This window comes from Apus apus, chromosome 4 (assembly GCF_020740795.1).
Source record: "Apus apus isolate bApuApu2 chromosome 4, bApuApu2.pri.cur, whole genome shotgun sequence".
NCBI lineage: Eukaryota > Metazoa > Chordata > Aves > Apodiformes > Apodidae > Apus > Apus apus.
The window spans coordinates 102,129,251-102,145,720 of record NC_067285.1 but is presented as its reverse complement, the minus strand read 5'-3'; the positions used below and the strand labels follow the sequence as shown (position 1 = coordinate 102,145,720).

The following is a 16,470-nucleotide window of genomic DNA, read 5'->3' as shown; positions in this document are numbered from 1 at the left end:
TTCCATTTTCCTAGCATTTATACTAACCAGTTTTATACAGCTCTGAAAAGAAAACTGTCAAAGAATGCACCAAAACATGCTTATCTACAGTTAACCTCAACAGGAACAAGCTTGTTATTTCCAATTTTATCGCCATTGGGAAAAATAAAACTATGAAAATATCTTCAATTCTTCACTTTTAACAATAGGTGGCAGTAATGATATCTAAATTTGTCTGAATGGCCAGTGGTCTTTGGAAACACCGTGTTTGTCAATTTTAACTTATAGAAAGAGTTGTAGTAGGTATTTTTATACCAGCTTGAAGAAAATGACCTTTGTAAAAACTGAGCCTTTCACATTTCTCTCAATATATACCCAGATAATAGCCTTCTTTGGCCAGGTTCAGCTCCTGAATTTCCACAGGCAATTAAAATAACAATATTAAACACATAATATTCCATTATATTGCTCTTCTTGAAGACACAATATGACTTTATCACAGAGATAATTATGTAATGTAATAGTAAGAAAAATAGATGAAGATTCTTATGTTCTTTAAAAGCTAGAATGGTTTGTCCAAAGCAGAACATGAACTTGTACTTTTTTCCTGGGATTGGAAAGTACTACTGTGGCCCTATAAACTGAGCTTTTACACAACAAAGGCCAGATTGTGTTATCCAGCATTCCTCTGCCCAACACAGTGTTCTTTTCCAAGTAAACGTGAACCAGCACAAAGGATTTGCAGGCAATCCACTGGTTGGTTTTCATCTTGCTTGAAGGACTCAATGTAATGACAAATGTACCACTTCCTTTGCTAGACCTTGTTTCTGGAGTTAATGCTAGAGATGAATACAGACCTTGGACATTTGTGTAGCTCTGCAGGGAGCCTTGAACAACTGTCAACACTGTGATGATGCCAAAACTTCATCACATTTCAAATAAAAAGTATTTTCAGCAAAATGCTTCTCCAGATCACATGGCGAAGTCATGCAGAATCATCATGTAGCAGTAATTTGTTGATAATCTCACAGTCAATGACTCTAATATTTTCTGTGTTGTAGCATCAAGTATTGCTGAGACCTTCTGTGTGTAGGAGTACAAGGGTCATATCCCACACATGAATCAGCCTTCAAGAACAGGTGACATCTCTGATAACCATGGGAAGTGTACAACTCATTAGATGCTAACTGGAGTGTGGCATTGGGAAAGAATTGTCTGGTCCAGCAGGAAAACACATATATTGCAACAGTGATGCTTCTTGCCACGATGCCATGTGAAAGCTTTTGATGAAGAATAAGGGGGAGAATTAACTCAGCATCTGCACTGCCAGCAACTGCACAAGGATCTGTCTCCTTCCAGTAACAGGCATTGGCTCTCTTCCAATTTACACAGGCAGAATTCCATGTGTGAAATTAAATGAGAGAAGAAATTGATGACATTTGTCTTCTGCTTAAAGATAAATCGGGAGAGTATTGTTACTGATAAGCACATTCAACTTTATCTGTTGTAAAAGGCTAGCATTGAAGGTGTGGTTTTTGCAATGGCTGACATTCATGTTTTTTCATTCTTTGTTTTTCAGTGCATGAAGTACAGGATAGATCCATTCAGATGTATCACATCTCCAAGAATTTGCTCAGCTTATCAGACAAACTTAAAAAGAAAACATACAGAATTCCAAACACACACGTGTGTTTGTTAGCCACTGTTTGTAGTGTGTAACTACAGTATAATATCCCTAAATTTTTCCTTTAAAGCCCTGCAGACTTCTATATGTGGAAGTTCATTAGTTGTCGGTTAGAACAGCAGTATCCACAATAATAATATTGCGTTGTTCTTTAATCCACACCAAAGTACAATTAATACAGCCTACATGGCTGGCAATTGAAGTACAATTCAGCATGCAGGCCAAGGAAGGTGACAGCTGGTTCCAAAGTTTTCAGGTTTACAGCAAGTGCCTGGGCTCTCATCCCTTCAATGCAGCAGTGGAGCTTCCCATTAAGTGCATTTGCTGCTGATCCAAGTGTCAGCAGTACAGTGTAGAAGGGAGAAGGGCTGTAGATCAGCAAGAAGAAAACAACTATGCAATGCTGTCTTATTCCCTCTGATCTGAAATCCCAACTGCTAGCATGAATGTCAGATTCTTCATCACCCTCACCATTGCCATCATTTCCTGCCGGCTTGTGCCCATGACATGAGAACCACGTGTATAAATATTTGGGCTTTTATTCCTCAAACTGACCATCTCTGACCCCATAATACACACAACCAGGACAAATCACAGAGAGGAGGCTGAGTATGTTCCACAGTCAAGTGAGCTTTGATGTTCTGCAAATGCTTCCCCTACTGGTTGGTTTTATAGATTTCAGAAATGCAAAAGTGAGCTTCAGTAGACCAGGATGAGAGGTGCAGAGTCTATACGTGAAAAGATAATTGTATTTGTTAAATCGTTAAAAAACCTGACCTGTTACTACCTGAAATGTCAGTAGCAGCTGACTGGACTTCTTGTGAAGTCCACAAACAAATTAATTAGTTCTATGAAACAGAGGGCCAAAGATCTGATTTTATGCTGCATTTGCTCCCTCCAAGCAATCTTTAGTATTTTGAACAGAAGTCTCGTGACACATTCTACCTCCAGTCTCACCTATCCTGGAAAGGAATATAGTAAATTACTTCTAAGTATAACTTCAGATGCTTTTAAGAAGGAACATTTACAAAGAAACTCGCAGATCAATAAATATGTGTATTCCTGCAAACTCTTGTTTAAGATAGAAAAGACTTGACAGACTAGATTTGATGCAAACTAAGACACATATTCCACTGCACCACCCTTTTTAGAAGTCTCTCTGTTCTAAGAGATGTCAACAATGTATTGCTTGGAATCAAACATCCAGGTATTCCTCTTGATGAAGCTGGGTAAGACAAGAAAGACTGGCAATATTTCTTGAGTTCACAGGCTGTAGTGGCAACATCCTGGTTAAGATTACTAGGCAAGAATATAGTACTGGTAAAGGTTTGTTCAAACTAGAATCTATTACAATAACTACTTGCACTGAAATTACTATAAGGATTATTCTTGCTACTTACTCAACTGAAAACAGATACTGGATTCAGTTCTCAGATTAAGATACCTGGATTAGGTTCTATTGTGCAGTAGGTATCTATTCCCATATATAGTCAATAGATGTATAAACTACATGGTCATTGGAATATGAAGAGCCATCCAGATGACTGTCTGGTTTTGCATGAGCAGAATAGGTTTTTAGATTCTGTTGGATGTGTTGGCTAGTTATCCACTTGCTTGGAGGGCCTATTCCTGCATTTAGATCTTGGTGAACTTGGAGTAAGTTTTTAAAACCTAAGAAATACCTTGCATGCTGAATGGAATTATGAAAGCAACCAGGGATATTCTTGAGTCAAATTATTGGAATGTGTTATCATGGAATTGCAGGTAGGTGTTTAAGCCTCTTGCAGGAGTCACACTTCTGGTGCTCATTGTCTTGTTTGACGTCATCTCACACCATGAAGAACACAATCCTTCACCCATGAGAAATTGTGCTACAGTTAAAATACCTTGCATCCTTAAGAATGTTTTAGTTGCTGCCATCATATAAAACACGTCCTCTTTTGCAACATGAAAACCTCTGAGGATCTGTATGGTCTTCTAGCTGGGTGAGGTTAAGAGGGAGATGTTTGAGGATGGAGCCCAGAGGTTCCTTGCTTCCCTTCAGGCAGCTGACCATCACAAGCCCTACTATCTGTGGCATCCAGGGAGCCTGACATTGCTGCTTTGGTACAACTGAAGCCACATTTCATCTCAGGGAGATAAAATCTTGTCTCATGTAAGGAAACTGCTGACCACATGTTTCTTACGAGGGAAAAACAGGCACTGACTGAGCACCACAATTCTTCCCATTAACTAAAGAATTATAATGGTTGGATGGTTAAAAAAATCTAGACAAGTCTTTACAATTCATTTTCTCAGCTTTATATCTCATATGCTATTCCTTTTTAACACTGCATCTTCCAAAAGCAAATATTAAACAATAACGATAAGGTAAAAGACTGTTGGTTGGAAATGGACATTCTTAACTATATGCTCACAATTCTTAGTTTTGGAAGCAAAGGCACTTTGGGACTCAGGAAATCAAGCTGGTACTTTATTTAGTGCTCAGTCCTCTCTCTCTATATATAAGTGCATGTGTCTGCATTGGGCTCCATCTGTAGAGTGTTTCTGTGGGAGTAGGTTTGCAGCAGACAGTTGAAGGAGCACTGTCAGGGGAAAATTCCTCACCAGCTCAAACTAAGAGGCAAGCTGTCAGTCTGTAGATTTTAAAGGCAGAACTCTCAATAATTAGTATATTTAATTAGCATAAAAGCTGAGAAATACAGCATTCTGGCAATAGGTTTTCCATTCAGCAAACATTGCTAAGTGTCTATATTAGCAGTTGTTACTGATTATTGATAATAATTCAGTTATTGTTTATCGACTTGCATTCAAAACAGATATCTGCCACTCACTGAGTGGACCTACCAATCTGATACTTTTGAAGCAGACTAGATCTTAATTTTTGTAGCAACATAACAAATCTAAGCCTGCATTTACCCACATCAGCATTTTTTCTAGGGATACACAGAGAGAGATTAATTTTGATGCCATTTCTATCTGAAGAACTCTGAACAAGGTTTTTCACAGCTGATGAATAAAGCTCTTTGACCCTGACAATGACTGAGAGAGACTTATTCAAAACCACTCAGCCTTCAATAAGCCTTACCCCCCTGACCTGGAATGCATATAAGATTAATCCCCTATTTCCCTTGTTACTGAACCCCTTAACTTCATGGTGCCTCTCTCCCACATTCTCCACTCTCTCTTGTCACTCCTGAATTTGACTTGCAGGAACTGTCCCTCTCCACAGCAGCTTTCCCTTCCCATAGCCTACACTACACTCTGCATTCCCTGGTCTCTTCTTCAGTCATAAAATCATAGAATCATAGAATCACTTAGGTTGGAAAAGACCTTTAAGATCATCAAGTCCAAATACAACTCTACTCTACCAAGTCCAGCTCTAAGCCATATCCCCAAGCACCACATCTAGATGACTTTTAAACACAACGAAACATGGTGACTCAGTCCCCTCCCTGGGCAGCATGTACCAACGTCTGACAACCCCTTCCATGAAAAAGTTCTTTCTCATGTCTAGTCTAAACCTCCCCTGGCACAGCTTGAGGCCATTCCTTCTTGTCTTACCACCCGTTGCTTGAGAGAAGACACCAGCACCTACCTCTTTACCACATCCTTTCAGGTACCAGTAGAAGGCGATGAGGTCTCTGTTTCTTCAGACTAAATTTTCCCCTGCATTGTCTTACTACATCTCTGTATTTCTCATGAGAGGCCTGTCCTTTCTTCCAGAGGCCATAAATTCTCCCTTTTTTCCTGAGCTCCAGCCAAAACTTTCTATTCAGCAAGGCCAGTCTTCTTCCATGATGGCTCATCTTTCAGCACCTGGGGACAGCCTCCTCCTGAGCTTTTAAGACTTTCTCGAAGTATATCCAGCCTTTCTGGACTGCTTTACCCTTCATGACAATCTCCTTCTAATGCCCTTCTAGACATCTGCACACTTTATGCAGGGAGAGGATATCCTTTTTCTTCTTGATACCCTCTAGTCCTTCTCTTTTACCACCAGTCTCTTTTTTAAGTTCTACTGGCTCTCCAAAGCATAGCCTGAAAAATCAGCTGCATTCGCTGATGGTCCAGGCTGTGAACTCATGGGCCAAACATTCAGAACTCAGCTAATACTGTCTGAACAGTTTGTTTTTCTGTTAAATATTGGATGCCTTCTGTGCCGTTATTTTTCTTGTAGTGTTTTTTATCATTCATGAAATCTTTTATCATTCCAGTTCCATCCCACATAATTTGATGCTGAATGGTAAAAAGTACAGAGAAAGATGATACTTTACACAGTGTTGGTTTTTACTAAAAACTAACCAAGTTTGAGGGCCAGAGAAAAATACTGTTTGAATCTCAAAATTCTTACAATCTCACCTAAACCTGACAGCAGGGTAAAGACAGTATCTGTGTATAGAAAGAGGGCCTACAGTTTTATCCTAAGAAGTTCATATTTATCTTCTAAAGTACCTGTGCTTTAATTAAAATCTTTAAAAAGTGTGAAATGTGCAATAAGTGTAACACTGAAATAAATCATGAGACTATAACGTGATTAGATACAGAGTAGCCACGGTGAAAGGAAAGAAAAATAAAAGAATCTCCAGGCTTGTACAGTGTTCATCATTAGATGAGAAAGCAGCTCCTCTGCATTCAGAACAGCACCAAATGTCATGTATGTAACAAGATGAACAGATAAATCACCGAATTAGAAACTAGTAGCCACTGGAGAGAGCTTATTTCTCATTCTTGTTAGTCTGACTGTAAAGATGTTCTTGATGATTGCTATAAGGAATGACCAGATTCACCAGAATATAATTTAATAAACGTTGGTTCATTAAAAGTGTAACGCCTACCAAGTGCTGTTTCCACCTTGCAAGGTCCCTCTTTGGCACTGTATTGTCAGGCCAGTTCTGCAGGTGCAAGAGCAGCTCAGCTGCTGAAGCCAGGCTTGCCTTTCCTCCTCTGCTGCAGGAACTTGCAATTGTCCCCGCTGGGTCAGTAGAAAATTCCCCCAGGGATGAGCATATGTATTGGGAGGGAGCAGTGGCTCATCACTAGGACTGTCATACAGCACCAAAGCTTTGAGCTGCAGTGCTTTCTCTTCTGTAAAGCCCATCCAGGAGAGTTCACAGAGGATATAGGAATGTTTTATATAACCATGAGGGAATGCCTTGAGGGGCTCTCAAAAAAGGATACAGAGTGCAAATGCAAGAGAAAAAAAAACAAGAAAGCAACTTCAACAGAGCAAAACCTCTGGCAATCTTTATCTTAGGGTCCTTGCCCACCAGATTATTTATTTTGAAAGATGAAACTCTATCAGAAAAACAATGTTGCAGCTCCCGCTCTTGCACATCACTCTGTACATCTGCTAAGTCAAAAACCTATACATAGCAGACCACATCTCAGAGTTTTACTGAAAGCTGCTGAATGCATTTCCATGGCATGAAGGAAGCTTAAATTGCAATATATTTTAATGAAATGCCTTCTAACACATGAACAACCTGTTCAATACCTGAGATACAAAATACTACTGCAGTAATAAGGAAATTATGTAAATGCATATTTTTTTCCTTAAGTCTTTGTTATTTGCCATGTATTAAAATAAAACTTACATTGTAAGGAACTCTCCAAGGAGATTATAGAATAACTTATGTATGTATTGCCCATCCGAGCTGAAAAAATGTTGCAACCATTAAAACAGAAACAGGAGAAAGAAGCAATTGTCCATATGCTGCTATTGGTTTATACATTGCTCAGCCTGAAGTTTAATCTTTTCCATATTCCCTCTCTACATCTACAAACTTTGATTAAAGATTTTAAATTTCTTCACTGACAACAAACAAAAAATGGCTCAAATATACTGCATGCATATCTGCTGCTTCAGTGGAGAGAATATACCTGCGTACAGTCATGATGTTGTGAAATTTCCAAGACGCAAACATAACAGAATACTTTTAATGTAACATTGACACCAAAGCTTTGGTAAAAAGGATAAATATTGCATCAGAGGGGGTGGCTCTTGTTCTCTCACCTGTTAATTAAGACTTTACTACATTGCTAGTTTGACCTTGCGGGTCAGGGGAGTTCAGCCTCTGCTCCCCTCCTAGCTGGCATGAGGAGGCTGGCACAGCAGCACCACCCTAGGATGGCAGGTGGGCTTGGAGGGTCACCACACCAGGGTAAAACAGGCAGTGCCAAATGAGGCAATTAATACTGTGGTTTCGATACACACAGATTTATGGTGCCAATTCACATCCACCCAGGGGTACTGAGGGAGCTGCAGAAGTGCTCACTGAGCCACTTTCCATTATTTCTCAACAGTCCTGGCTAACAGGGAGTCCCTGTTAACTGAAGGCTAGCAAATGTGATGCCCATCTACAAGAAGGTCCAGAAAGATGATCCAGGGAACTACAGGCTTGTCAGTCTAACTTTGGTGCTAGGGAAGGTTATGGAGCAGATCATCCTAAGTGCCATTATGCAGCACATGCAGGACAAACAGGTCATCAGGCCCAGTCAACATGGGTTCATGAAGGGCAGGTTCTGCTTGATGAACATGATCTCCTGCTATGACAAGGAGACCTATTTAGAGGATGAGGGAAAGGCTGTGGATGTTGTTCACCTAGATTTTAGTAAAGCCTTTGACAACATTTCCTACAGCATTCTCCTGGAGAAACTGGCTGCTCATGGCTTGGAAGGGCAAATGTTTTGCTGAGGTAAAAACATCTGGATGGCCAGATCAAAAAAGTTGCCATGACTGGAGTTCTATGCTATTGTTTTGGTGGTCTTTGCTAGCATATGTAAGTTGGGAGCAGATGCCTATCCTCAAATCTCTTGAGGCTTTAAAGCAACACCAATAAATTTGTAATGGATTTCTGTAAAAGATGATAGCTCTGATAACACTCACACTGCATTGGCCACAAAGGAACTAGCATTGTTCAAAATGAGAAAAACAGAGTAAACCAGATCAGCTTTGTTGATGGAGATGTAAGATAATCTTGAATATAGATCTCTGCTTCTATTCTGCCAGCATCTTCTACTTCAGTGTCTGAATCTATGAAAATGAAGCCTGATCAAAATTTTAATACTGAGGAGTTAAGGAAGGACAGAAACAATTTAATTTCATTATTCATCAATAGGATGATAATTGTGGAGACAAAGGACGGGTAGAATTTTAGTACATATAATGTGCCCAGAAGACTGCTTGTTTAAGACTTCTCTTCCTAAAACTTAGGCTCCTGCAAAGGGTTTGTTAAAGCAAACCAGAAGAAGGGTGAAACAGTAACACAGGTGACAGCAGCTTATTTAGATGGGGGTGCACTCTGCAGAAACTAGAAGCAATTAATGCAAGCAAGTCATTATAACCCCAGAACAGTTGCAAGGATAGACTCTAAGAAAGCTCTCTGGAAGACAGATATGGATGAAAAGCCAAACCAATGGTATACTCCCTGCCACGGTGACTAGAAAGTGGGAAATACAGAGCATGGAACTGAAAACTTGGTGTGTATTGTCTACATGGACTTTCTATGTTCCCTTTGGCACACTCCACAGAAAGAGTGTGCTGAGCCCAGGATCAGCGGACCTACTAACATCTCCAGGATTCTAGCTGTCACACACTGTAACAGCAAACCTTATGGCAAGGTAATTCCCTAGTAGCTTTTTGTTGCCCATTTTCAAAAAGATTTGTACCTCCTGACATGGCAGTCTGAGTTCGACCGGTCTCAGGTTCTCAACACTGTCTCCCTTTCTTGTGTGCTTAGCTGTGAACAGCATGAAGTGCTGGTTCCCCCTGTGGTCTCTATGGAAATGCTTTATCTTGCTGCAAGAGAGCTGTGTTTTCCAGTAGTGGGGAATATGGAGCCACAACTAATAGGAGCAAGTCAGACTTGTAGAAGTCCACAATGCCCTAGTGATGGTATTGTGGTTTTAGAGTTTTAGATGAAAACAAACAAAAACAGGTTTTTCACTTTTATTTTGTTGGTTACAGCTAAAGGACAGTGAGGTGAGAAAGGATTCAGAAAAAGCATTAAATCAGTGTGTAAAAATTAGAATTCAGATAAAATTATTTTAAATTCTAGTTACATTATAGAAGAGTTACCAAGAATTACTACATAACTTTGTCTTCTAGAAGCATGTTGTACACTCCTCTCTGTCTATGTCATACCTGTGTTTGTCTGGGTGTCTGTTAATAAATAGAGAAGCAAGCAATACAAAAAACGAACTTCAATCACAGAACTTATGGTTTTTAATAAGGACAATTGTTGTCTAGAGCTGTGTGCATCACAGAGACTTTGGATGGGATCAGTCAAAGTTATCTTCAGCCACTGGAAATTTGCCACCTAATCCAAGATAACTGGCAAAATTCAAATGACAGTTCAGATCTTCCTTCTCCTAAGGTTGACCAGACACCTAAATGTTAAGTGATGTAGGACTTGTGAGATGACTTTTCCTCAGCTAAACAAAATACTTCATGCAAGCACACTCTTATGACTTTGCAAGAACAAGAACGAGAATGAAAGAAAGAGACAAGGGTCAACTTCATCTACTGACTTAAAAACTGTAAAGAAACAAGCAATCCCCTGTTGACTGCAGTGAGGACCTCTCAGCAATGGGATATGAAAGGAGTGAGTGTGTATTGTGTGTCTTCTGAAATTTCACCTGAGTGAATAAAGGAGAGCCCACAATAAATTATTATATCCATGCCAGCAGCAGGACTGGAGTACTCAATGGAGAATCATGCATCTCAGAACGTTCCCTGTGTCTCATCCTCAATATAGGCAGTTTTACTTCACTAGTAATCTAGTCTCTGGGTATTGAAATCTCAGTGTGTTTCCAAACCAAGTTCATTTATTTGCAGTATGTCATCTGGTACATCAAATTGCTTTTTCTTTTACTGTTGCCAAACAGAAGTAAAATTAATTTGTTCTTGTAGGTAGCAAACTCCATTCTAAAGTTGAAAGGCTTGTTCTCTGCATATTCATCTCTTGTAATACCTAATTCTATTTTTAAGGACACAATCAAAATTTAAATACCTTTTGTGCCTAGATTTTGTGAATTGCTTTCTTTTTGAACAGTGCTGCTTCATAAGCATTCAGCAGGTTTCTGTGCTTTGTGGTTTGCATGGTGTGTCTTTTTTGGCTGGTTTAAATTTGTTTTCTAATTTGCTTCTCTTACATAACTTGTTGCTCAGTTCCTGGAAACTGTCCTTGGGAACAAATTGGGCTTGCACTTGCTTAAAGAACATAATACAAAGACATGGGAGAGACATGGGAAGACAAATTAAGAAAATTCTATGGAAAGACCACTTGACCTCTCTTTATCTTTGGTAATGCTTATGAATAGTAGTCACATTTTGTTTTTTTCTCTCCCATTTAATCTACTTCAGACTGTGCTGTATTTTTTTCTTCATCTGCACATGCTTACCAGGAAGAAAAACACTACTAGTACAAGCTGAAATCCATAAGGAACTGTGTCCTTTTAGTATGCCTTGGTAAATCTCAGGTTGGCACTATTCTGTCTGTGACATCTGTGAGAAATAACAAAGGGCAAATTCTCCATTTTCAAATAATTTCCAAACCCAATTACATCTTACACACTAAGTGGACAGTGTTATGGAGGGAATATTTTATGTTTGCTCTTTTGGTGCATGTTGTCACAAGTGAGTCTTGGAGGCTTGTTTTAAAGAAGAGTCTGTTTTTTTAGACATCTTATTTCACCAAACTGCTGGACACCTTAAAAGGCTCAATGGTAGTGAACAAAGAGGAATCTCCTGCACCACAGCCCAGCCTAGCAGTGCTGAACGAAGAGAACATCTTATCTAGCTGGTAGCAGCAAGACATCCTTGCTCTGCACTGGATCAGCTGGCAGAGGAAAATTTAATGCTTGATTTGCCACCATTTTCCATTAACTTTCACCCACCCTGCACTGCTGCTGAACAGCTGTTCAGAGCTGGAATAACTCCTGGTGCTACTCTCCCTTGGAAGCAGAAGTTGCTGGAATGGAAAACAGAGTGGTGATCATAGCAGCCATACAGGACAGGCTTGCCAAGCTAGACCAGTTCCAGTCATACTGTACTTCAACCAAAAATTTATATGTAGACATATATATATACACATACACACAGAAAAAAAAAAAATTGCATTAAAAAAGTCTACTGAAATTAAACAAACAAACAAACTCTGGCCATGCAGATCAAACAGTGCAGTATTCTAAAATTGTGCCAGGGGGTCACTGCAATTTCCTTTCCTGACATCTACCACATCCAGGCCCTTTCTGAGCAGATGAAAACCGATGGAGCCAAATGGCAATGAAAAGTTGCAAGGGCAAAGCACTTAACATTTGCCCCCTTAGAAAGAGAAAATGTGATTTTATCAGCACAAGTGTGTTACTTGGGCAGCATCAATCTGAGCCAAGACTCTAGCTGCAAGAGTGTCCTGGGAGACACAACACTGGAGCTCTCTATTAGACTAGATATTAGGAAAAATTTATTTACTCAAGGAGTAGTCAGGCACAGGCTGCCCAGGGAGGTGCTGGGGTCACCATCCCTGGAGGCATTAGAAAATTGTGTGTCGATGTGACACTTCAGGACATGTGCTAGTGGGCATGGTGGGTGTTGTGCTGCTGTTTCTTTGGTAGGTTTGTGTGGCCTTTTTTCCACACGCCCCCCCCCCCCCCTTTTTTTTTTCCTCCTGGGTGGATGGTTGGACTTGGTGATCTTAGAGTTCTTTTCCAACCACAACAATTCTGTGATTCCATGTGATCCTGCTAGAAGAACCAGCTGAATGAAAATGGGTAGCTTATTTTGATGAGAAAACAGGTGGTTTTATTGAAATATATGAACAGCAATATTTGTGAAAGGGGGAGATTGAGTTACTCATGGCTGAAATAAGTTTACTCAGCCTTTGATGAGAAAGCTTTTGTCCAACACATTATTCACTGGTATTATACTAGCAGCCCTGGGAAGAATGTGTTTAGTCATACAGTCCTGAAACTTGATGTCTGCTAATGCAGAATGCTGAATTTAATCCAAAGTTTGAGAATGAATGAGAATATGTGAATTGTCAGAAGCCTGTCTGTATGAACTGGATGCAAAGGTCTACAAATAAGCACTGCTTACCCAACAACTAAATAATTATTTTAACATTTCTAAGAAATGTAGATTAAATATAATTACAGCAGAGCTGTGGGGAAATAGGGTTTTGTGATGTAGCCATTACCCGTGACCAACAATTTAGAGATATCTCAATATTAAGCTAGCTTAAAATTTCACTTAAAATTAAGTGAAAAATTTCCCGAGAATACTCTTCATATCGTAGCTTGAAACTTACAGCTTTTCTTTTCTAAATGTTTATAATTCCAGCTGAAAACTTATATAAATCCAAGTGTTTACAAGAGCTGCAAATGAGACATGCAGTGCAGCATTTATTATTGTGCCACAATAAATAAATCCCCTGTTGCAGGATTGTGCATGACAAATATGGATTTACATATATGGATGTGATTAATAAAGATGATAATTTTCATAAACACCCCAGAACAGTAGGGGGTTTACACCATTTATGGTTAAAGTTGTCCCTGCAGAAGCAATACTTCTACTGCTGATGTGATTGCCCCATTCAGGGTACACAGTGTTAACCACATCAGCAAATACAGAGGCATTGCAAGGCATCTCCGAGAGGAGCTGACATAGCACTGATCTGGGCACTTCTACATCCATTCGTACATGCCTGATAATTCCTGTCCCCTTCATTTACCATTCCCTTTTTTAGCCAATTCCTGGGGCTGCCAGATAATCTTGAAAAAAATTGATGTTCAGTTGCCGGATGCAATAGTAATGGAAACCTGAACATGTTTCATACACATCTGTAAACAGTGAGGAGTTAAGTTCCTGACTCACACATGATGTATTCAGTTCTTTATAATACGGCAATTTGAAAATCCGCTTACCCAGTCTGATGAATAATTTAGCTATTCTTTCTTTTTAGAACAGATAAAATTTAGTGGGGGAATCTGAGATTCAGTAACCTTCCCCCCACCCCCTCCCTTTTTCTGCCAATGCACACGTTTAAAGGTGAAAGATCTAACACAGTTTTTTAGGTTAGCACGTGAATGCTGACTGGAAAGACTTGGTCACAATAATATTGCTGAGGTCTGCTACCACGAGGTATAGACACCAACCAGCTCATTGGTTTAATCTTTGATAAAGGTGGTGGGTTTGGACTGGCATCTGCATCACTGCTGACTCAGCTCCCAAGCCAATTTTAATCAGTATCTTGATGCCAGCCACGCTACAGAGATTTATGGCAGCCAAAGGCCCATCCCACTGAATGCTGTTCCAGGTGGTGGCGAGGCAGAAGGCAGAATGTGCTGGGACTCTCCTGGCTAAATAACATCTTCACTGGCATGTGGATCATTTGGGATTTTCTGCCTACTTTTGGGGACATAAGAAGTGAAAGACTCCTTGTGCCACAGTTGGGTGATTTGGGCAGTAAGCAGTGAAGAGGGAGAGCCACGCTCAGATTTTAGATCTGCCAGCTTCAAAATAAACACCTCCTCTACAGCACAGTGCTGTCATTAACCAGATTCTTTATACCCTAAATGATAATTCCAGCTAACCAGCCAGAGAGAGCCGCCAAGTGCTATCAAACAGGTAATTTGACATGTCTGGTGGCCTGAATACTTTTTAATGTGGAATGAAAGCAAAAACGAAACCTCAGAACTTGCCCATAAATGGAGCAAAAAACAAGCTCCAGATTCCCACACCTTCCTCTGCTTCAGTGCAAATCTACTTGTGTTGATTTCACTTCTGTTATGCCATACTACAACCAGTGCTAAAGATAAAATGAAGTAAAATCTGGTGCTTACTAGTCAGAATAAAGTAACACAGAAAACACCAAGTGCCTTGCCCGGTTTCACAGTTGGACCATGGCTATAGAATATACACAACCACAATTACTTCATTCCAGTCCCCCGTTCTCTCAAGACATCTGCCACCTTTCACAGGCTTTTTTGTGAAACAATTTTACGTCGCAGGCTTGAAGCAAAATACAGGTTTTGATTACCAACTGGATTTTCTCAGAAATGTTTTGACAGCCTACTTGCATAAAATATCTCATCATTAAAATGAGGGTGAGAAAAACACTCATCAATTTGTTGTTCTCCAAGAACATTCCTTAAGGCATAGAAACAAAGGTTAGATGTAATTCTGAGCTCCACTTTTTAAATAGTCACTGAGAAAGGAAAGCTTATGCAAAATACATGTAAATACACTTAAAATAATAACAACGTGCTAAAGATACGTTTCAGAAATTGCTTGCAAAGTTTGTGGGAGTTTCAATCCCAAGGAAAACAACTCTTGTCATGTTCACTTGAATTTTATCTTGCTGAGTTTCAGTAATCTAGAATGCCCATCTGTCACTGCACCTCAGATCAGAGAGTTTTCATATAGACCCTCCCTCTTCAGAAAGTCAGATCATACTTCTTATTGGTTATTTACTGCAAAATCATGAAACAGCTCTGGTAGGTGGATGGGACGAAAATTCTCAATTAATGTATTTGGAGGAGTTTATTTATATTGGACACTGGAAGATCTATGCCACAGCTTGATTTAGTTTGGTCTCTGAAACTCACATCCAGCTTTGTTAACACACAAAACTAATTATCTTTGTATTCAGACCACTGTAAATTAGGGAGGAATATCCTGAATTTATCCTAAAAAGAGTAAAATATAGGCTCAAGCCCATAATTTCATAATTTCACAGTTACTTTGTTGACATAAAAAGAGAATTTACCCTGCTGCTTCAGTTAAATGCCAGATTGTTTAAGGAAAACAAACAGACCCTGATGCTTGACACCTTTTTTTGACATGAATACTATGACTGCCTACTGTAAGGCTGCAAAAAGAACAGATTGCTGTAATCTGAGAAGTGCAAAAAGGATGCATCAACTATCACTGCTCCAGTTTATTTCTACTATTTCTCTTACTTCCCCATTTCTCTTCCTCCTTCTGACCTTCATACAGATTCTGCAAGTAAACAAATAATTCTTTATTCTCAGCCTTTGGTTTTGTGCCCTGTTGTTGTGAGAAATTGTTGTGCTGGTTTGCAACTTTTTTTTTTGTTCAGGAACATTGGGGTAGCCAGAAGGCTGTTACAAGCAGGTTTGAGTGTTTAAAGACCATAGTAAAAAAACTAACAGAGCAGCCTATCCCTGAAGTGAAGTTCACTCACCTGTGAATGATGTGGTATCTCTGCAAGTAATCCAGGGAAAGTGCCAGCTCACAGATGTACAGCTTAACAGTTCCTTCATTAAAGTGGACATTCTGCTGCAAATGGTAACGCAGATCACCTCCGAGTAAGAGATCAACCACCATGAACATGTCTTCTTCATCTTGAAAGGAATACCTGGAAGAAAGAGATACAGCTGAGATCTCAGGGCTGGTGATGAAGCTGTACCCTGGGTTTACTCACTGTAAATAGGTCCGTTCATGGCCAGTCCATGACTTATTCCAAAGGCAGACCCTGATTTCCCACTGCCGTGGTCCAAGCCTGCAACCAGACTTTGACTGTGGTTGGATTTTACATATTCAAAGCAAGCAGAGCTTAAACTGCTGTTGTACTACTCTCATGATTGTTTTAACCATAGATTAACACCAGCATGTTGATAACATTTAAAATTTAAATACCTTTCAAAGTATTTAAAAATACCTTTCAAGTGTATATATCACGTTTTTAAATAACCATGCACTCATTCTGTTGACAAAATGGCTTACTAAATAGCAGCAATGAAATGGAAGGCCTTGAAACACACTTGATATTCACAGACATACA

General features: G+C 39.6%; 1 protein-coding gene across 3 annotated transcripts in view; it reads right to left on the bottom strand.

The window, feature by feature from the left end:
* The window catches only part of STK32B (serine/threonine kinase 32B), a 162,427-nt gene that overhangs the window by 61,602 nt on the left and 84,355 nt on the right, over positions 1 to 16,470 (bottom strand). For all 3 annotated transcript variants that reach the window (XM_051616551.1, XM_051616549.1, XM_051616550.1), the window contains exon 4: positions 15,871 to 16,044. In XM_051616551.1, coding sequence (XP_051472511.1) covers positions 15,871 to 16,044 — 174 coding nt within the window. The remainder of the gene's footprint in view (positions 1 to 15,870; positions 16,045 to 16,470) is intronic.